Here is a 22846-nt window from a genome sequence, read left to right as displayed (position 1 = left end):
GAAGGAACCGGACATCGCGCTTTGCATGGAGCCAAATACAGGCAAACCTTTGAGCGGAACCTGCTTCAAAAAGACCTCGGACTGCAGCGAAGATTTACGTTCCAACAAACCAATGACCATAAGCATACAGCCAAAGCAACGCTGGAATGCCTTCAGAACAAGAACATGAAAGTCCTCGAGTGGCCCAGACAAAGCCCAGACTTGAATCCCATTGAGAATCTGTGGAAAGGCTTGAAGATTGCTGTTCACCGACGCTCCCCATCCAACTTCACAGAGCTTGAGCAAATCTTCAAGGAAAAATGAGAGAAACTCCGCAAATCCAGATGTGCAAAACTGATACAGATATACCTAAGAAGAATCGAAGCTCTAATCGCTGACAAAAGCGCTTCTATGAAGTATTGACTCGGGAGGATGAATATTTACGTAAATTATTACCTCCACCACCAAAGGTGGATGGAGGTTATGTTTTCACCCATGTCTGTATGTCTGATCACGGTGTGTACCCGGATTCAGACTAGGTACACTGTATCCCTGCGCATCGTAAGAGCGTGATCAAGGGTTGGCGTCAGGAAGGGCATCCGGCCATAAAAACATTGCCTCAAACAGGGAACCATGATTGTCATGGGACCCGCAAGGCTAACCCCCGCTCTAGCGGGGAAAATGGCCTTACAACGATCATTCATTCATTCATTCATTCATTCATTCTGTATGTCTGTTTGATTGTCTGTTTGTATGTCCGTTTGTGAACAAGTTATCTCAAAAGTTGTGGACGGATTGGGATAAAATTTGGCAGAGAGGTAGCATGTGTGGCAAAGATGAAATGATTAGATTTTGGTGAAGATCCCGATCCGGATCCGGCTACGAGAATTTTTTAAATTATTCTTCACCATTGGGAGATAGGGCCAAAAACGATACATAGCAGGATATCTCAAAAAGTTGTGGACGGATTTGGATGAAACTTGGTGGAGCGGTTGTGTGTGTGACGAGGACAACTAGATTCGATTTTGGTGACGATCGGAATATGGATTCGGATATGAGAAGTATTTAATTTTTTAAGTGATTCTTCACCACAAAGTGATCGGGATAAAACCAACATATAGCAGGATATCTAAAAACGTTATGGATGGATTTGAACGCAACTTGGTGGACAGGTTGTTGGTGTGACAAGGACGAATCAATTCAATTTTGATGAAGATCTGAATACGGATGGGGCAGGTAGAAATTTTAAAGTGATTCTTCACCATTGGGAGATAGGACCAACAAGCGTTACGCCGAGGCCCCCCGTCGGTGAAGTGACGCGAGTTGACAAAGTTGAAGACGCAAGGCAGATATCTTGGATTTTGACGTGGCGACCCAATTTTCAATAGCGTTCTTCCTTATGCCTAGATACACCCACACACCAGATTAGAAGTTAGTAGTTCGTTTATTTTTCAGGATATTTCGCTCACAAGGTTCAGACATGTATATGGTGGCGGCCATCTTGGATTTTGACGTGGCGACCCAATTTTCAATAGCGTTCTCCCTTATGCATAGATGCACCCACACACCAGATTAGAAGTTGGTACTTCGCTTATTTTTCAAGATATTCCGCTCACAAAGTTCAGACATAAATGGCGGCGGCCATCTTGGATTTTGACGTGGCGAACCAAATTTCAATATCGTTCTTCCTTATGCCTAGATACACCCACACACCAGATTAGAAGTTGGTACTTCGCTTATTTTTCAAGATATTCTGCTCACAAGTTTCAGACATACATGGCATCAGACATACATGGCGGCGGCCATCTTGGATTTTGACGTGGGTTGCACCCACACACCAAATTAGAATTCGGTCCTTCGCCTACGCACGCACGCACGTACGCACGCACGCACGCATAGCAGGATATCTCAAAAACTTGTGGACGGATTTGGATGAAACTTGCTGGACAGGTTGTGTGTGTGACGAGGACAACTAGATTCGATTTTGGTGACGATCGGAATATGGATTCGGATACTACAAAAATGTAATTTTTTAAGTGATTCTTCACCATTGAGTGATCGGGCTAAAACCAACATATAGCAGGATATCTAAAAAAAGTTTTGGATGGATTTGAACGAAACTTGGTGGACAGGTTGTGTGTGTGACAAGGATGAATCAATTATTCAATTTTGATGAAGATCTGAATACGGATGGGGCAGGTAGAATTTTTAAAGTGATTCTTCACCATTGGGAGATAGGACCAAAAACGATAAATAGCAGGATGTCTCAAAAAGTTGTGGATGGATGATTTCGATTAAATGTGTTTCAGTATTGTGATTTTCTGGTCTACTGTGGGATACCAAACGTAAACTGTTCACCTGGTGGAGGTATGCTCTCTACAGAGTGCCGTTCGTGTGTGTGTGTGTGTGTGTGTGTGTGTGTGTGTGTGTGTGTGTGTGTGTGTATGTGTGTGTTTGTGAACAAGCTTTCTGGAAAAGTTCTGAACGGATTTGGATGAAAGTTGGTGGGATGATTGCCCTTGGGATAAGGAAGAATTGATTAGTTTTTGGTGAAGCTCAGGATATTATTCCGGATCCAGGAAAAAAAATTGGGAATTTTTTTTCCTGTTTTCCTTTAAAAACCATTTCCTCTGCAATAATTGGACCGATTGAGAGCAAATTTTCACCATAGGAGGGACTCGGTCTGTATAATATTTTGATGGTAATGATGACGTCACAGGTCACGTGGTTCGGCCGCCATATTGTTTTGAGTGAAAAACACTAAAATCCAATTTTCTCCAAAACGCCTGAACAGATCACGGCCAAACTTTGCAGGCAGAATCGCATACCCATGACTAAAAAAAAGTCAGCGAGCATGACGTCATGCATCACATGGTTTCAGAGTTATGACGTTTTTAAGCACAAACTTGTAAAACCTAGCTCCTCCCTCATTTGTGATCCAATCGAGGGGAAACTTCACAGATCTGTTCAGCATATCAATCTACTAAAATGTCCTTTTGGAATTTGCGACAGGTCACGTGGTTTGGCAGATATCGTCAATTAAACTCAAATAATAAAAACATGTATATCTCTTGAACCACTTCATTGATCGACGTGAAACTTCATACTGTAGTAGAAGAGATGGAGAGTAACAAGTGTGCAAAATTTGAAGATGATTGGATGTACGGTCTGGAAGCTAGAAGTTGTTATTGTGTGAAGAAGTCTTCGACTATGGACGATTAATTAATTATTTATCACATCTACAGACTTGCAGGCATCGTTTGACACAATCTCCCGGGTTAATTTGAACCTCAAATAAAATTATAATTCCAGATTTGTCAATGGCTGAGGTATATTAACAAACGAATAAAACAGATTTGGCAAAATTCCGAATTTTTAAAAAAAGATCGCATATTCACCCAGGGTTGTGAGAGGCTGAAGAAGAAGAAACCCGCATGGGCTTCCCAGACCAAATAAATAATTCTGGCTCTGCGATTTTCAGGTTTATTACTCCCGCCAGGGAGTAATGCATTCGATCGTGTCCGTCCGTGTGTGTGTGTGTTCGTATGTTTGTGTGTTTTTGAACAAGATATCTGGAAAAGTTCTAAACGGATTTGGATGAAAGTTGGTGGGATGATTGCTCTTGGGATAAGGAAGAATTTATTAGTTTTTGGTGAAGCTCAGGATATTATTCCGGATCCAGGAATTTTTTGAAGGATTTTTTACCATTGGAAGATAGAGCTCCAACTTGACCCACGGCGGGAGTATGCGCCCTACTGAGTGGCGTTCTAGTTTGATTTTGTTTTTAGGAACAAAATTACAGGGGTTCAAAACTGTGTGTATATAAATGGCCCACCCTGCATAATACATCGTGGTTATGAAGATCGGGTAATTAAAATAGTGTATACAAGACTTCTGAAGACATCTCAGGCTTACCAGAAAATAAACATGGCGGACGCAGGATTTTCTTCCTGACGATTGTGGGTGGAGTCAATCCAGCTCTCCAGCCTTTGAAGGCTTCTTACACACTCGGCTTCATCACGTTTTTAGCTCACCTGGACTTTCGCTTGTGCAAACGATGGTGTATTCACTCTAAGCTGTCTGTCACCATGGACGTGAAGAGATTGCATTGAGACACTGGTTTATTCTATACGTTGGTCAGTTAGTCAACACTATCAAAGTGACCTCAGCACCATCCCGACACACACCACTGTGTGTTTTACGGAATGAGGTGTTTTACGGCGGCCGGAGTGCAAATCCTACCACCAACCTCCTTGACAGAGGACCCAGTGAGTTGGTACTCATTTTGCCGACCTCGGAAGGATGACGGGCTGAGACAATCCACCTGGTGTTAATTCAACAGCTGATCGGGATTCAAACTCAAGACAGGAGGATCCCAAGCCCTCCACCTCCACAAAATTATATATACAGTAGTGATATTTACTCCCGCCAGGGAGTAATGCATTCGCTCGTGTGTGTGTGTGTGTGTGTGTGTGTGTGTGTGTGTGTGTGTGTGTGTGTGTGTGTACAAGATATCTGGAAATGTTCTGAACGGATTTGGATGAAAGTTGGTGGGATGATTGACCTTGGAATAAGGAAGAATTGATTAGTTTTTGGTGAAGCTCAGGATATTATTCCGGATCCAGGAATTTTTTGAAGGATTTTTTACCATTGGAAGATATGGCTCATTTTTTTTTTTACATTGTCTTCTATATATTCTACATTTAACATTGTGATATGAAAATATTTTTCATATTTGTTGTAAATGTAGTTTAAACTCGTGGTTATGCATTAGAGCGGTGTATTTTTTTAGCAGCGTCGTCTTCAATGTTCATTTTTTTTTCTTCTAATAAAGACATATTCTGTCATTTTAAAACCACCAAAGTGTGTATTAGGTTTCCCCGTTTCATAAAATGTATCGGTTGATACGTATAATGCTTTAAAACGTTTTTGTTTTTTTTTAACCTCAGAAGAGATATCAACATTTACCTCAGCGAATGTCAATCGCCGTGTCAGTATTTGATGAACTTATAAAGACTTAGTTGAGTTATAAGTGTGACAAGCATGTGCACGGGATTCGTCCCAGAAGAATGAGTGGTCGCATTAGCTTGCACGACTTAAAATGAGCGAGTTTTGTTTTGGCGTTTGGGCCAGTTTTACATGTTGTATCCCTAAGGAATGAAACGAACGTTTTCCTGGCTTACAATTTTATTTGAAGTCACACATGCCTCAAAATACACTCACTTATATAGAATTGAACGCTGAATCCGAAAATGTAAGTGAAATTGCCTCGTTTTTTTTTTACATTATCTTCTATATATTCTAAATATATATCTGTGCAATGTCTGTCTTGTGTTGTCTTGTCTTGTGTTGTCACTGAACTACTCCGTCAAACTTTTGTGAAATTGTACTATTCCAACTTGACCCACGGCGGGAGTATGCACTCTACTGAGTGGCGTTCTAGTTTTCATATGTTTTACTTCATGTGTTTGACGCATTTGACGCGTTTGTTTGTGTTTCATGCTGAATGAAAAACGTATAGGTGAAGCATGCAGATTGTGATACATGACAGGTTCTTTTTTTTTTTTTTTTTTTTTTTTTTGTATACAAGATCGAGGCTCGTGATATCGAGGCTCGTGATCAACGATATGTCTGGCCTGAACGGCATAGGATTCAAAATGGCGGTGGGTGGAGTCAGCTGTTGTAACACCGAAATGATATCACATCACCCCTGTCATGTGACCAGATTCTCAGCTCTGATTGGTGTACGTTTGAGGGGACATACATACATACATACATACATACATACATACATACATACATACTGGACAGACAAACTGTTCTAGACAGGATGGCCCTATGGGCTACGCCGTAAAAATGCCTACTCCTTATAATTCAAAACACCTCAGTGCCCTGGAAAAGGTGAGAATAGGAATACTGTACTGTAATTTTAAAGTGTGGGACCACCTGGAGGCAGCGCTACACGATACACATTAACATAGAGAATATGCCTCACTCCCATACCTACCCCTTCCCCTCCCCCTCACCCCCCCTTTTTCCAAGACCACGGCAAATATAAAAACACCCCTATACACTAACTGGGACCATGCTGATCCTATGCAGCAAGACTGGATGTAATCGGCCCAGAACTGTAAGAGGAATAGCACCACAAACAAACAAACACAAACACCAGTCCATGAATTATAGTAAGGATGACACGTGATTATTTCACCATTAGAATGAAAAGATTAGTATTAAATTTGTTGCATGGAAAAATTGTCGCACCCAGTCTGGTCTTCAACTAAGATCCAAAGCCACTTCTACACCGCCCAGGTTTACAGCGTGGTTATGTAATACTAGCAGGAGTACCCGGCATTGCCGGTGGGGGGGTTGGGGGGGGGGGGGGGGGGAGGATATAGCTGGAGTGCCCGGCGTTGCTCAAGCGAGAAAGAAACATTAACATATTTGAAATGGGGGCAAATATAATGAGAAAAGCAATTACATCCAAATCAGAATCCACCACAAATGTCAAATCATCATTTTACCTTTTCGTTGAATATATGCTGCTGAATGTACCGTAGATCACGTTTCTGAGTTAAGTTTGATAACGTCAGGAAGAAGAAGAAGCCTTGCCACCAACTCCAACCGCTTCCAGAATTGTTTGATTATTTGTGTTCAAATGTCTGGTGATTGTTTTGTAATTATTTATGCAAATGTGTACTTGTATATAACTGTCATTAATCAAAAAGGTTGCGGCACGATAGAGCGATTCATAAAACATCCAACAAAACGAACTTGTTTTTGTTTTTGTTTTTTTGCCTAAAACACTCCCAAGTAGTCACTGATGAACCTCTGAAATATTTGATGAGGATCCATTCAGCCATCTCTGAGAAAATTGGTGACACACACACACACACACACACACACACACACACACACACACACACACACACACACACACACACACACACACACACACACACACACACACACACACACACACACACACACACACACACACACACACACACACAACGGCTCTCCTATATAGTAGATGGGGGCGGGGTGGTTGACTTATCAAAAAATTATAAATAAATAAAAGTCAAAATATCAAATAATTTGGAAGCAAAAAGTGAAAAATCTGCTAATTGGTAGAAACCATATTATTTAATATTCATACTATACCTCAATGACCTTAAATCACACTCACCCTGTCTGAATGGCAGAGTCTCCACATCTTCACCACCCACATCCCTGCCATGGCATGCTCTAAGCCCCGATTTTGACCCTACGGCAGCTCTGCTGGTTCGACCCCTGCTTGTTCTTTGGGCCAAAACCGCTTGCACTTCGGTCGGCATGCTTGATGGCTGCCATCGGGCCCGGTTCTTGAGGCATTGCCCTGTCGATAATGCTGGCAATGATGGAGAGAGCAGAGGAGATAGCGATGGGCAGTGTTTGCCAGAACCAGTGTGTTTGGTGCTAGAACCTTTGTGAATTGCATCCTCGTTTTCAGTCAAGTTTATTGGGTAACTGTCTGCTGGCTTATTAAGGCCTTGGGCGACTTCTAGATTGTTCATTTTTGTTTGTGCAGGGGGTGAGGGAGAGGGAGATGGTAAAGGCCTAACACCAGCCTGTGGCTGTGGTTTGGATTTATTCAGAGGATGTATGAAAGGCATGCAGCTCAGAAAAGCCTTCGATAGTCCCCGGCGGACATCCTGCCTGCGGACCACATTGTGGGACAGAGTGAAGCCACCCAACATTATGGCTGCTATGGCGAACAGGGTAGCCCAGGCTGAGGCTTCCAACGGGACATCAACCCGCCGTACTGCGGCTGCGCCAAGTGCCCAGCAGGCTAAGAAGCCGAACAGATGTGTCCCCGAGGCTCTGAGCCAAGTGCTTGGACCATATTCTTTATCCCAGTCTTCTACAGCACTTTGTGACAGACTTTCTTCCCTCCTTTCCAATCTCTCTTTTGTCCTGTTTGCACTGCTCACCTTCCCCTCAGCCTTCTCACCCACATCTTTGACAGATGGCCTGTTCAGATTGTTGAGGTGCAGTGAGGTAGAGGTTCCTAGGCCAGAAAGGCCTGGGTGCAAGTCTGTTGAAGGGGTCAAGGAAGCTACGGATGCCAGACGAACAGTGCTGCCAATGAGGTATCCCACGGTGAGCAGAAGAATCATGGTCAAAGGACCCAAAAAGGCTCCCATGTTTGCCTCCCATGCCATCCAACAACTGAAGGAGATTGGGTGGGGGTATAAAGACGTAGTCATAAGCATAGGATGACCCGTAGCAACTCAACAATAAACAGGACTTTTTAAACGATGCAAGTTAGTCAAAATGTATTTAGCAATAGACAATAATAAAGATTGAGGAAGCTGGAATAACCAAGGTGTTTGAAGTTCTACTTACTATCCAGTATCAGGCATCTGCCCATAGTTCTCCAAGCTGGCAGCTCCAGTGATGCCGCAAACGATGAGAGGGATACCTGAGCCAATGAGATAGAACCTGGAAGAGGCAAAGGAAGTTGGTAAAATAAGTGAGGAAAGGCTGAAGAGGAAGTGCTAAGCCGGTAGAGTCCAGCAGGTGGCGGAGTCAATCTGCTACCTGAGCATAGGTCGAGGAAGTTTGGGTTCATCTCCCTCAGAGAGACTCTCCGGAAAGTGCGGTGCGAGACCTCTGCAAATTCCACGAGTCATCAAAGCAACCCACAGGGCGACGGACAGTGATGAGTAATGCAGGATCATCCCCACCTGAGATGGGAAGATCCAAGGTTAGATGCCAGTTTTCCCAGTCGCCTAAACTCCAAACGATTGCTCAAAGCCGTTGTTTTTGGTGACTCTCTTCTTGCAAACCCCAAAAGATGACATTAAACCGAATTATTTTTTCTCCCAAGGCAAAAACTTATCCCTTTTACCCCTCATGATATATTGCGAGATTACCAAGGAAATCAGTAAACCATGGTGCCTAGTACCAAAATGTGCCTCAACCTTCGATAGGAAACAAATTGGTAAGTTTCACACTTGTTTTCTGGTTCTGTACAAGGTGGCTATGAAAGTCACTTTACCCCTGCTAAATTTCTCACACCTGCCTCCCTCCCTTCCCCTCTGCCCTCCCCCACCATGGCTATGAGGCAACCCTGACTCAGGAGTCAGTAGGATGGTAGACGGCATGATGGACACAAGTTGTTACAGTGTTGAAGAGTGGTTGGTTGTTTATGTTTGGGTGCATGAAAAGGCCCACACAGGCCAAGCAATTGCTCAAGCTGGAGCGCAACAGAGACACGTCTACACCTGCCAAGACCTGGCGGCCAACTGAGCGAGTGGAAAAATACGTTACTATCATATAGCGATTCTTTGGATATAGGTTTGATGTCTACAGTGGCGTTTGGCGGCAAATATTTATAGTAGAACACAATAATGACTCAAAATTAGTGAAATTACGGAATTTAGAGATCTTCACGTTGAGGTCGCGACCTTTAAATATTGGTCGATCTTCCGGATTTTTTTGCATGTCGGCTTCTTTTGTGATATCGAACAGAAAGAGCCTTGTGGAGAATAGGAACTCAAACATTTTTTTTTTCAGTTCATTTTTGGGCCAACCCTAGTGGACAGCTTTCACAGAACAACAACAACACAACAGGCATTTTAAAGGCCATTTTCCCTGCTAGAGCGGGGGTTAGCCTTGCGGTCCCCATGACAATCTTCTCCATTTTGCCCTATTTTCTGCATCTCTCCTTGTTAACCCCCTTGCCCACATTTCTTCTTCCACCATCTTTAGCCAAGTCTTTCTCGGTCTTCCCCGTCTTCTACTTCCTTCTACATTCATTTCCATCGCTCTTCTCAACCAGTCACTTTCATTCTTCCTCAACACATGACCAAACCATCTCAACCTGTTCCTCTTCACAGCATCAATCACAGGCTCTATTCCCATCATCTTTCGCAATTCATCATTTGTCTTCCTCTCTCTCAACGACACTCCGCACATCCGTCGAACCATTCGCATTTCCACCCTTTCCAACCTTCGTTGCTGCTCTACGTTCATTACCCATGTCTCGCTCCCATAAATCATAACACTTCTCACACATGCAGCATACACCTTTCCCTTCAGCTTCAACGACACTCCCCTCATCATCAGCACGCCACTCAATTCTCGAAACTTCTTCCATGCACATCTCACTCGAGCAACCGCTGCCGAGTCGATCCACCTTCTCCATTCAGCATGTCTCCAAGGTAGCAAAATGTTTTCACACCTTCCAGCTTCACGCCGTCTCCAAGATCCAACTCAACATTTCCTCCATCTGCAGCTCCCTCTGTGCACACCTTACATTTGAATGTAGCTGCCACACTGGTTAAAGACCCTCTCAGACCACTACATTTTTGATGAACCCACTCAGCGCACATTGTACACTGAATGGAGTTCACTCCGACACCCTTCGCTTGGACACCCTCCGATTGCTTCGGACACAGCACAGGGCCACTTCCCAGTTCTTTCCACCTCACCACATGCTTTACCACTTGCCATCACCTTCGTCTTTCCGATATTCACCTTCAGACCTTTTGTCTCCATACATTCCTTCCACGTGTTCATCTTTTCCTTCAGTCCATCCATACTTTCCGCAATCAACACCAGATCATCTGCATACAACAACTCCCATGGTAAACCCTCCTTTACGTTCTGAGCCAGCACCTCCATCACGGCTACAAATAGTAGTGGACTTAGTACCGACCCCTGATGCACTCCCACCTTCACCTCAAACTCACCACTGTTCCCGTCCTTCGTCCTTACAGCTGTGCGCACTCTTTTGTACATTGCCATCACTACTCTAATCAACCATTCCTCCACTCCTAACTTCCTCAATGCCCATGTCAATACTTTGCGTGGAACCCGATCGAATGCTTTCTCCAGATCAACAAACCCAAGAAACAACTTCTTCCTCTTCTCCATGTACTTCTCCTGCAACTGCCTCACAATGAAAAGCACGTCTGTCGTTCCTCTTCCTGGCATGAATCCAAACTGCATTTCGTCGATCTTCACTTTCTTCCTTATCCTCCTCTCCAACACCCTTTCCAATACCTTCATTCCATGCTCCAATAACTTTATCGCTCGGTACGAGCCACACTCCAGAGGGTCACCTTTCCCCTTGTATAGAGGGACGAGGGTACTCAGTTCCCAATCCACTGGAATGCGGCCTTCTTTCACCACCAGATTACAGATCTTACAGATTACAGATTACAGATCAGCTCCAGATTACAGGGAGCTTTCACAGAACAGTTTGGAAAACCATTCCCACCAAAGCAGAAGTTGTTAAAGTGGGGAAATGAGCTTTTGAAACAGGAAATGTGAAGGAGAAGAAGTGCAGTGGAAGACCGGTAACACAAAGAAGCATGTGCTCTGCTGTATTGGCATTAGTTGATTGGTCGCTGAGAAAGTCAACAAGAGAGAACCGGTGAACTTGGCATACCGCAGACCACTACACAAACTCGCATGAAAAAGATCTTCAGTTGAAACCTTGGCGTCCATCATTTGTGAATGAACCGATTGATGCCGACATGAATTGGTGCTGTGCATCTTGATGTCTTGCTTGACATCTTCCCGACTGTCCTGTCTTGAGGAAAAGTGTTGTTTTCGGATGAATGTGCCATCTATTGAGCCTCACACACAGGAATGAGATATAGTGTTGTGGTCTAAGGAAAATCCACATTTCACATTGGAATTGGAACATTGTCCTCCACACAGGGCAGGAATGACCTCGACATATATTTGTCCCTATTTTTGATGGACCAGTAAATGGCACAGTTCACGAGAATATATTAAGAAACTGGCTGGTACCACAACTTGTTCCTGCGAGAATATTTGAAAGTGTCTCGTTTCAACAAGACAGCACACACACACATTTTGCGTTGCATGTTTGGGATTTTCTCAATGAAACGTTCCCTCAACGATAGTTTGGACATGGGTCATCAACATCACCAGCTCCTCTACCACAGCCACCACGATCGAACAGCTCCAGACAATGCTTTGAGGGGGCTTCATCAAGAAGAGATTGTCGACAAACTGGTATAGGACGATTGAAGAATTGCGCACTGCAGTCGTGGCCTTTTTCTCACAGGTGACCACAAAATGTCTAAGAGGACTTGGCGACAAATTCAGTGGTGTGAGGAGAATGATGGAGCTCATGCAGATATAATGACTGATTAATTATTGTAAGTAATGTACAATAAAACCTGTATATTAAGAGTTTAAGAAAGAATGCTTTACAAGGGAGGGTTAAAGAGACTTTCAGACCACCTTGTATAGCGTTGCAGAAGCATTGGCTCTTGCATTCACATTGGCCCTATACTGCAGAGACCTCACACGGAGAAGCTTATACAGAGTCCAGGCATTGAAAAAAAATTTGAACAAGAATAAGTCCCTTGTATCACGTGCACTTTTAAACGTTTTGTCCAGAAATGCACCAAAGAAAAAAACAACACTTGGGGCAGAAGAGGCCACTTTTTAAATCGTTCAAAAACCTCATCCATCCCACACAATGCAGAGCCCCACATTGAAGAGCCAAGACCCACGTCCAAGCCTCGAGCCACAGAAGCGAGTCTGTCTAGTCCACGCATTGTGGAGACTTAACCCTGCGGGGCTTGGGGCCAACCTCCAGGAACCTGGCTCTGATTCGCTGCACTGATCCAACTTTTTCTTCTTTTGTATGCAGCACAAGGCTACGGGGTCACTGGTCGTGGTTCTACCGCTGATGCAATAGCCTCTGTAGGTTAGCACAGGAATTAGCAATGTGTTCAGGGTTCCAGTGGTAGCTCTCCTACTCTTCATGAAGTTTTAAATTTGCTTTAGCGATAAACATTTTAAATATTTCATATGATTCATCAGGTTCAGGTTCAAACCGCTGATCTTTCAGACTCAAAACAGACGCTTTAACCATTATGCCACCAAGTTCCAATCATTTCGAATTAAATGGGCATTAGTAGACAATGGACAAAAACATACAGTGCAAAAGTATTCACACCCTTTGACCTTTTCTCATTTTGTTGTGTTACAGTCTGAATTAAAAATGGATGATATTGAGATTTTTTGTCAATGATCTACACATGCTCTACCCCATAATGAAAAGTAGATTTTTTTTTTTAGGAATTATTATAAAGTAATTAAAAATGATTACAAAAATATCTATTCAACCCCCTGAGTCGATACTTTGCAGAAGTGCCTTTGGCAGCGATTACAGCTTCGAGTCTTCTTGGACATGTCTATATCAGCTTTGCACATCTGGATTTGGGGAGTTTCTCCTATTCTTCCTTTCAGATTTGCTCAATCTCTGTCAAGTTGGATAGGGAGTGTCAGTGAACAGCAATCTTCAAGTCTTTCCACAAATTCTCAATGGGATTTAAATCTGGGCTTTAATTGGGCCACTCGAGGACTTTCACGTTCTTGTTCTGAAGCCATTCCAGTGTTTCTTTGGCTGTTTGCTTCGGATAATTGTCCTGTTGGAACGTAAATCTTCGCTGCAGTCTGTCTTTTGCACACTGAAGCAGGTTCTTCTCAAGGACTTAGCTACATTAATTGTTCCCTCTATCCTTACATGTCTCACAGTCCCTGCTGCTGAAAACCATCCCCATAGCAATGATGCTGCCACCACCATGCTTCAAGGTAGGGATGGTGTTAGATGGGTGATGAGCTGTGTTCAGTTTCTGCCAGACGAAGCTTAAATAACCCAATTATATCTTCTTTTTGAAGACCGGCATTAAAACCTTGTGATAGTAGTTGGTACTCTGGTTGAAAACTTGACTTTGTGAAAATTATTAAATTTTCATAATCTAAATTTTTTGGAGTAAGGAGCATCTTTAAAAGCAAACAGGTTTTCCCACATCCACTTGAACCAACTATTAGACATCTTAATGAATTTGGGAGGTTCTTACGATTATTAAATTTTATCTTACTTTCCCTGACATTATTATTATTATTTTTTTTGTTTGTATACAAGATCGAGGCTCGTGAAAGAGCTAACATTAATCACACAAAAAGTCAAACCGACACAAACCGACATAAAACACAAAATAAGGGGAGCGGTAGACAAGATGGGGAGAGAGGGGGAAGGACACAAACACAACATTTGAGAGCAGGGACATCGAGAGAACTCTAGGAGGGAGAGGGCTTGGGGGGAGGTGGGAGAGGTATAAAACATATGGACACTGCAATAGTCTGGGATCCACAGGCTCAAAGGCTCAATAAAATGGGTTGGACCTGACATGGCATGCTATACTTTTCGTTTTTTTTTTTTTCTATTAATTTGGCCATTAAGGTCTGCTGAATGAGAGGTCTGCTCTGCCGGAAATTCAGGCCAAATCGTTAAATTTTCATCTCATCAGACCACAGAATCATTTGCCTCATGCCCTCAGAGAGTCTTTCACGTGCCTTTTTGCATAATCCAGGCATGCTGTCATGTGCCTTTTTCTCAGGAATGGCTTCTGTCTAGCCACTCTCCCATAAAGCCTAGATTTTCGAAGTGCTGCAGAGACTGTTGGCCTTCTGGCAGGTTCTCCCATTTCAACCAAGGAACTCTGTAGTTCTGTCAGAGTGTTTATTGTGTTCTTGGCCACCTCCATGACAAAGGCCCTTCTTGTCCGCTTGCTAAGTTTGGTTGGACGTCCAGCTCTCGGAAAAGTCTGGGTAGTTCCACGTTCTTTCCATTACCTAATGATGGAGCTCACTCTGCTCTTGGGAACTTTCAACACTCAAGAAAGTGTTTCTTTTTTTTTACCCTTCCCCAGATCTAAGCCTCCTCACAATTGTATCTCAAAGTTATACGGACAGTTCCTTGGACTTCATGGTAGAGTTTCTGCTCTGACATACACTGTCTAGAGTGGGACCTTATATAGAAAGGTGGGTTTATTTCCAAATCATTTCCAATCGATTGAATTGGCCACAGGTGGACTCTAATGACATTGCAGAGACGTCTCAAGGATGATTAAAGGAAATTGAATCCACCTGAGCTCAATTTGGAGTGTCAAGGCAAAGGGGTTAATACTTATTGACAAGACATTTCAGGTTTTCATTTTTCATTTCTAAAAATTTCTAAAAAAAAAATTAATTCCACTTTGATATTATGGGGTATTACGTGTAGATCAGTGACAAAAATCTCAATTTAAGCAATCTTAAATTCAGGCTGTAACACAACGAAATGTGAAAAAGTCAAGGGGTGTAAATACTTTCTGAAGGCACGGTACATGGATTATGGGATTTAAACTCAGGTGCCTCACATCATGAGGCAGGGGTTCAAATGGCAACACCAATAGGATAAGCACAATGTATAAACAAGAAAGAGCAATTAGAGATTGGCAGACACTCACCATGACGTGTTTTAGTGTTTTTTTTAAGGCTTTTGCATTAAAACAAATATGGCGGCCGAACCAGATGACTGATGACATCTTTTTTTTTTTCTCAAACAATTTATCCCTAGATGACACTCAATAAATTTCATCTTCATCGGATGAAGTTTTGTACTTGTCGAATTATGACGTCATAATGGAGGCACCTATGACATCATCATTAACATATGTTATTCCCCATGGAGAGTTCTTTACAATGAGCCATGTCTCAATTTTTTCTATTCAGCGCTTTCAGAGATATTGAGGTGCAAAGTTTTTCAATTTTTCCAAGATGGCACCCGTACCACGTGACCTATGACGTTATAATTAGCATTACAAATTATATAGGTGGATGGAGGTGCAGCTATGGTGAAACTTTCCTGTCAATCAGACCAACGGTTGCAGAGAAAATCATATTTATTCTGTGCGGACAGCCAGACAAAAAAAAAAGAAAAAAAAAAAAAGAAAGTCAGACACACCGAGGACTTGCCGGAATGTACTTTTTTTAATGGCCCATTTTGGTTCAAAATGGCGGGAAATCTATATCTATACATGTATACTCTTGAAATCTATACATGTATTCTCTTGAAATCTATACATGTATACTCTTGCCGGCGGTGTATAATTAGCAGCATAGCCAGCATAGCTATTTGGGCGGTGTATAAGCTAACAGATCGCTGTCTCCATTGATCTTGCCAAGGCCGTAACACCTATTGGCTCAAAATCCTTTTAACTGTTGACTTGGTAGTTTTTATAATGAAGGAAACACGTATCAGGAGTACATACGACATAGCGATTGTGAATGTGACAGCTCTGACGCGTGTTTCGCTTCGCATCGCAGTGACGGTAATCACCAACATGGCGGCTGTAAGATTAAAATCTAACGATTTTTAACGTTTTGGGATACCTTGAGCTTGACCTTGGGCCTAGATAGTTCAAAATTGGGCACAGTCTATTCCAGGGCAAGGCAAATATGTGTGTAAATTATGGCGATGCTATGTGCAACGATGTAGACGTAGTACTGCGCACAGACAAACAGACAGACAAACCAACCAACCAATATACTTGCTGGAATCTATTCCGGCAAGTAATGAAAAATCACTCAGTGACACTTGGCAAAACAGAACAAAGTAGAATGGCACTCAGTAGAGCATCTTTTTGACCTCAAAAATAATTTGTGGTAGAATTCAGTGACCTGATATTCAAATCGTCTTCAAAGTTCAAGTTAATCGGTTGAAAATTGACAATTTTAGAAATTTGGCCTAAGTTGACCTTTTGGCCTATGTTGACCTCAAAAATAGTTGGTGGTTGGTTTCAGTAAGCTGATATGCAAATCCAATTCAGATTTCAAGTCCATCGGATGAAAATTGAGGATTTTAGGAATTCAAAAAAAGTGGTTGACCATTGGCCTATGTTGACCTTGTGACATGTTGATCTCGAAAATAATTGGTGGTTGAATTCAGTTGGCTGATATGAAAATCACATTCAAATTCCAAATCAATCGGATGAAAATTGAGGATTTTAGAAATTTGAAATAGTTGTTGACCTTTGGTCTATGTTGACCTTTTTGCCTATGCTGATCTCAAAAACAATTGGTGGTTGAATTCAGTTAGCTGACATGAAAATCCCATTCAAATTCCAAATCAATCGGATGAAAATTGAGGATTTTAGAAATTTGAAATTGTTGTTGACCTTTGGCCTATGTTGCTCTTTTGGCCTACGCTGATCTCAAAAATAGTTGGTGGTTGAATTCAGTTAGCTGATGTATAAATCCTCTTCAAATTTCAAGTCAATTGGATGAAAATTGAGGATTTTAGAAATATAAAAAAAAGTGTTTGACCTTTGGCCTATGTTGACCTTTTGGCCTATGCTGATCTCAAAAATAGTTGGTGGTTGAATTCAGTAAGCTGATATGTAAATCTTATTCAAATTTCAAGTCAATCGGATGAAAATTGAGGATTTTAGAAATTCAAAAAAAGTGGTTGACCTTTGGCCTATGTTGACCTTTTGGCCTAAGCTGATGTCAAAAATAGTTGGTGGTTGAATTCATTTAGCCGATATGTAAATCTTATTCAAATTTCAAGTCAATCGGATGAAAATTGAGGATTTTAGAAATTTGAAAAAAGTGGTTGACCTTTGGCCTATGTTGACCTTTTGACCTTAAAATATATAAGATTTTGTCGGACCACGAACTCTACCATTTGGTGAAGTTTCGTGAAGATCAGTTTGAAATTGTGAGCTGTAGGCAAGTATAAGTGAGCGGACGACAAACACACAAACACATACAAACAAATACACACAAACCGGAGTGATCAACATACTTACAAATTTATTTATTTTTTTGCCAAGTAACAAACAGACTCAAATGCAATACCCTCTCCTCTGGCGAGGGTAATAACTTTGTCTTCATAACATCTTAATGCTGAAGCAAGAATTTTCAAAGCAGGGCTGTGTTGAGTGTCGGTGTCATTCTCAAACGTGGGATGATGTGGTATGACATGGGCAAGATGGGTCAAATGGCCTTTTTGCACATTCCACTTGATTGTGACCAAAACGGAATATTATAAGCAGCCATAAAAAGGATAAAGAGAAGGGTTGCACCCAATTATCTACCCTTATTGAGCACTGCCTTCTGCTTCGCCATTCCCAAGAAACCTCTCACCGCTTGACACACTTCCGGGGGCTGTGTGTACACGATGCCGCCTGCGAATGCTCCCGTGGCGAGCGCAGAGTTGGCACTCACACCGAGCACCATGTGCCATGTTTTCCGGGCCACTTGGATACTCCTGCACACTCAACAACACATTTACTCCCATCAACGTGTCTTGTTGCCCAGATAATAAAATGTGTGAGGTCCTAAGTGTGACAAATAAACTAGCAATTTGCGGCTCAGAGCATTGAAGTGCTGAAACTCATTACCTGTGGAGCAGAACATAGGTGAGAGTGGTGAGTAGCAAGCAGAGGAAGAGGAAGGCAGAGCCAGCAAGCAAAGCAGGATGCAGATGTCTGGATTGGCGATACCACCCTGGCCAAGCTGTTGGTACCTGCTCGGCAAACATCATTTGTTGACAAATGACAACCACCTCTTCATAAACCACCACCACTCTCCCAACCTCTCTCCAATATAAATGTATACACCAGGGGAAGAACAAAGTACGTTATACAACACAACTAACAAGGGAATACACAAATGTTTTGAAAAATTACTTATATGTGATGAATAATAAATTGTTATTGACTTTACATGAGGTTTCAAGCAGGGAAAGCATTAGGCATTCCCTTCCTCCTGCTGGGCGGATGGTAGGGGTTTGGGTTGGCAGTAGTTGGGTCTGTACGAAGCCTGGTCATTATAATCTGTTACCAAAGCAATTGTAATGTTTTCCCATCAAGTCGCACAGCACAGACTTGCACTGCAACGTCAGTAGAGGCTGAATAATTTTCATTTTGTATCCTACTGATAGGCCGAATTTGCATCCGGATCGGAACAAAGATCTAACAGGCTTGTTAATGTCACCGACGCAACTCATTCACCAAGTTTCGTCATAATATGTCCACAACTGTTTGAATAGCATATGAATGAATGAATGAATGATCGTTTTAAGGCCATTTTCCCCACTAGAGCGGAGGTTAGCCTTGCGGGCCCCATGACAATCATGGTTCCCTGTTTGAGGCAATGTTTTTATGGCCGGATGCCCTTCCTGACACCAACCCTTGGTCGCCTCTTACGATGCGCAGGGATACGGTGTACCTATTCTAAATCGGGGGTACACACCGTGATCATTCATCCCAGCAAGCTGGTAATCAATTTGCCGACCTCGGAAGGATGACAGGCTGAGTCAACCCCCCTGGCGTTAATTCAGCGATCGACCAGGATTCTAACCCAGGATCCTAGGATCCCAAGCCGGCACCCTAACCGCTAAGCCAACACCAGGCTACTATGTATAATTTTGGCCCTATCTCTTAATGGTGAAGAATCACTTTGAAAATAAAAAATTCTCGTATCCCGATCCAGATCTTAAACAAAATCGAATCAATTCGTCCTTATCCAACACCCAACTCATCCATCAGGTTTCATCTGAATCCGTCGTGTTTTAAGATATCGTGTTTTGGCCCTATCTCTCAATGGTAATTGTCCAAGGTAGATTATCTCCGACTTTCTGAATGGTTGAAGCCTATACATCAGCCAAATGAACTGTGAGGTGTCTGACAAAAAAGTGACATCATACCGATACAACAGCAACGTAGTCCAGATGGTTGCATGTTAGACGCGTTACGTTCCCTTGAGGTAGAGCGAGGTCACAGTTGGCATCTCTCCACATTCCGCCTCCCATTGTGTTGACACCACCGAGCTTAAAACGAAAGGTGCTTAGACGTCCATTAGGAGATGTGAGACGAAATGAAAGAGCAATGGGATCCGGGAAAGAAGTAATGGGCGTGCCGTCTATTGGGGAGAAAAAAGCAATGCCAGTGAGAAATCGGAGTGACACGTGAATAAGTTTGGAAGAAGCAGGAAATATTCAAAATGGACAAATGCTACTCGTACCAAGTTCCGCATAAATCACTGGAGACACAATAATCCCTCCAGCTTTTCCAAATCCTTCAACAGCATCTGAGGTTTCTGGGGCTCCATGGGTAGGGAAGAGTTGGTGATCTCTGTACACGATGATGACCAGACGGCATTGGAGAGACGAGCACGTGTTGTTGGACAGGAGAGATGGAGGAAATGATATCAGCGCTTGAGGGAGAGAAATCTGGTTTGAAGGATTGAGCAAAATACAAGGTGGAAAGCATGTCAAATCACAAGGTGTCAGGAAACAAAACAAGCCATAGAGTTCATAGAACATGATACCCCATGCAGTGTTCAAATATATACTTCAATTTTAATACAATAGTACATTTAAAGATCATTTTTAAAATCTGGAAGGTTAGCACTAATGGAGCAGTCTTATACGCCACTCTTATACACCACCATATTTTTAACATGTCCAAATACTGCAAAACTGGAGGTTTTTAGATGTATTATGAATTATGACAGGTGATTTGTGTTCTACATTGTTCAATATACAATCAATTCAAATAAAACAAAGATTGAAAAAGTCATATAAATACTTTTACTACTTACTTTTAGGTAGTAGGTTGTCAAAAGCAACCGCACAGGGTAGTACTACCGTTCTGACTTAGGAGCATTAAAGTGGTGCCCGGAACAATCTTATACTCTCCGTGTCAGGATTGCTGGTCTTACTTCTTGTCTCATTCAAACTACAGCTACCGGGCTAGCTTCAATCTCTCTTTCTCGCAAACAAACATCATACACTTTTCTTCGATTTTATTTAAGGCCTGGCCTCGATGAGGACTGTATCGTCCGTGACTGGAGCCTTCAACATTAAAAAAATTAATTCCGGGTTTTACCCAGTGTTTATTGCATCCCCCGCAGCTAACACATTACATTACATTAGTTATTCACGCCTGCTTGTGTCCTTGATGACGTCTTAACAACAGCACGTTTCCTGTTTGGATATGATTTTTCAATTAAAATAAAATAGACAAAGTAAAAATATTATCTCAATGCTATATGTGCATCCGTGATTGGGACGAACTCAGAGACAATGTACTGTCGTGCGAATCCCTCCGGTTAACACCAGGGACCGCGGATGGACCAAACGGATCTACTGGAGGTGACGACCAAACACGGATTTTGCTTTTGCTATCAACCGCACGGGAGAAGAAGGGAAGCGGAAAATGAGGTAAAAGCGCGTAACTGTGGAAGGGGAACGAACTCAAACGAACACAAGATTTGAAGGGAATGAAAAATAATAAAAGGGTTCATTGTAATAAAAGGGTTGGGACAGGTAAACGTGATATTAAATAAAAATAAAAAAAACCACCTTTAGAGGCCATTTTTCCCCGCAAAGCGGGGGTTGGCCTTTTTCGGGAACAGTGGTTGTTGTTGTTTTTCGGTCCCCTATTTGAAGCAATGTTTTACGGCCGGATGCCCTTCCTGACGCCAACCCTTTTTGCCACCTTTAATGACAAACAGGGAATTACCAGTGAACTGGTACTCAATTAGCCGACCTCGGAAGGATGACAGGCTGAGTCAACCCCCCTGGCGTTAATTCAGCGATCGACCGGGATTCGAACCCAGGATCCTTGGATCCTAAGCCGGCACCCTAGCCGCTAGCCCAACACCAGGGATTGGTCCTAAATTCGATATTTAGGACCTCGATATTAAATTTATTAAATTTAAACTCGATATTAAATAAAAGTCCTAAATTGGGACGTCCCCACAACTCACTTCAGAAACAGCACACAGGAATGGATTAATAAAAAGAAACATCATGTACTTGTAAATGTGGGGCGTGAGTGCAGCCTTATCTGTGGTACGTCCGTCGTCCAACGCGGCCTCGTCCGGCTCCAAGCACCACGCCAATGCACCACGCGTCCAGAAGCACCTCAAAAGCACCACGCGGTACCAAAAGCACCACAAGCACCACAGTACCGCCAGCGATCCCCACACGAGACCACTCTCCAACCCGAAGGGGGCCGATCTCCAAGCACGAGGCACACAGAGACAGGAACGGGGAGAGTGCAGGAGGAGAGAACAGCGTCTAGATGAGAAGAAGCCAAGAGAAAGGAATGCGACTGCACGCTCTGAGAGAGTGAATGTCGTGCAGCGCTCCCTTTTTATAACCTTCCTCCTCCCCGTCGAACTTTCCAGACCCTTCCTTCAAATGAGTCACCTCCCTCCCAGCTGCGTCTTAATTCTCCTCCCCTTGGTTGGCTGCAGGTTCGCACTCGCTGGCTTTCTTCCATTGGTCGAGTGCCTCCCGCTCCAACCAATCACATCCCGTACCACGCGATGTTTCCAGGCGAGCTGGTGGTGCGGCGGCGGCAGCCATCATTGGCGGTGTCTTGATCTGGCTTCCTGTCCGTCTTCCAAAGTCGTTGTGGTAAGGGAAAGGGATTATTTAATGTTACACTAAGGGCCTATCTAAGTGTTTATGAGGGTGTGCATTGCCATAAGGGACAAAGGTTTGATTACCAGGTTTGACACACAAGGCTGTTATCTTTAATCCCTACAACTACCTAGCACACGAACATCCTGGTATGTTCACAGGTATACTCCTTAACCGACAAACCAGACTACATACAGAACTTATTACAGGGCAGATTCCTTATCGCGACAAACGAAGCATGTTACCTATTCAGATCAACCTGACTAGATATTGCTCTACCCTCCCGACATAACAGTACGTTAAAACTAAAGGCTTATCTTCATATTCGTGTTCCGATTCGTGTTCAAAATGTAACATTCAATTTAAATAAGCTGTTCCTCGATCATAAACTGACAGACATGAACCAATTGCTTAACCCCATTTTTCACTTTGCATGCGCGGGGTAACAACAAAAAAAACAAGAGGGAGAATTACTTTGCGATACATGTTCCCCACTGGTCCTAATTAATGTTCTTGTTCCAAACTCTCGGCAATTGTGAGCCACGTATGGCTCGACAAATTTTTTTT

General features: G+C 42.8%; 1 protein-coding gene across 4 annotated transcripts in view; it reads right to left on the bottom strand.

Moving 5' to 3' along the window:
• The window catches only part of LOC137413119 (adhesion G protein-coupled receptor A2), an 88950-nt gene that overhangs the window by 17775 nt on the left and 48329 nt on the right, over window positions 1-22846 (bottom strand). For all 4 annotated transcript variants that reach the window (XM_068098512.2, XM_068098519.2, XM_078769892.1 and 1 more), the window contains 7 exons: window positions 19870-20077; window positions 19553-19767; window positions 18246-18370; window positions 17989-18112; window positions 8563-8708; window positions 8368-8463; window positions 7169-8190 (listed from right to left, as the gene is read on the bottom strand). In XM_068098512.2, coding sequence (XP_067954613.2) covers window positions 7169-8190; window positions 8368-8463; window positions 8563-8708; window positions 17989-18112; window positions 18246-18370; window positions 19553-19767; window positions 19870-20077 — 1936 coding nt within the window. The remainder of the gene's footprint in view (window positions 1-7168; window positions 8191-8367; window positions 8464-8562; window positions 8709-17988; window positions 18113-18245; window positions 18371-19552; window positions 19768-19869; window positions 20078-22846) is intronic.

This window comes from Myxine glutinosa, chromosome 1, assembly GCF_964187855.1.
Source record: "Myxine glutinosa chromosome 1, kmMyxGlut1.1, whole genome shotgun sequence".
Classification (NCBI taxonomy): domain Eukaryota; kingdom Metazoa; phylum Chordata; class Myxini; order Myxiniformes; family Myxinidae; genus Myxine; species Myxine glutinosa.
The sequence above is the reverse complement of the archived record's forward strand: the minus strand, read 5'-3'. Positions and strand labels throughout refer to the sequence as shown.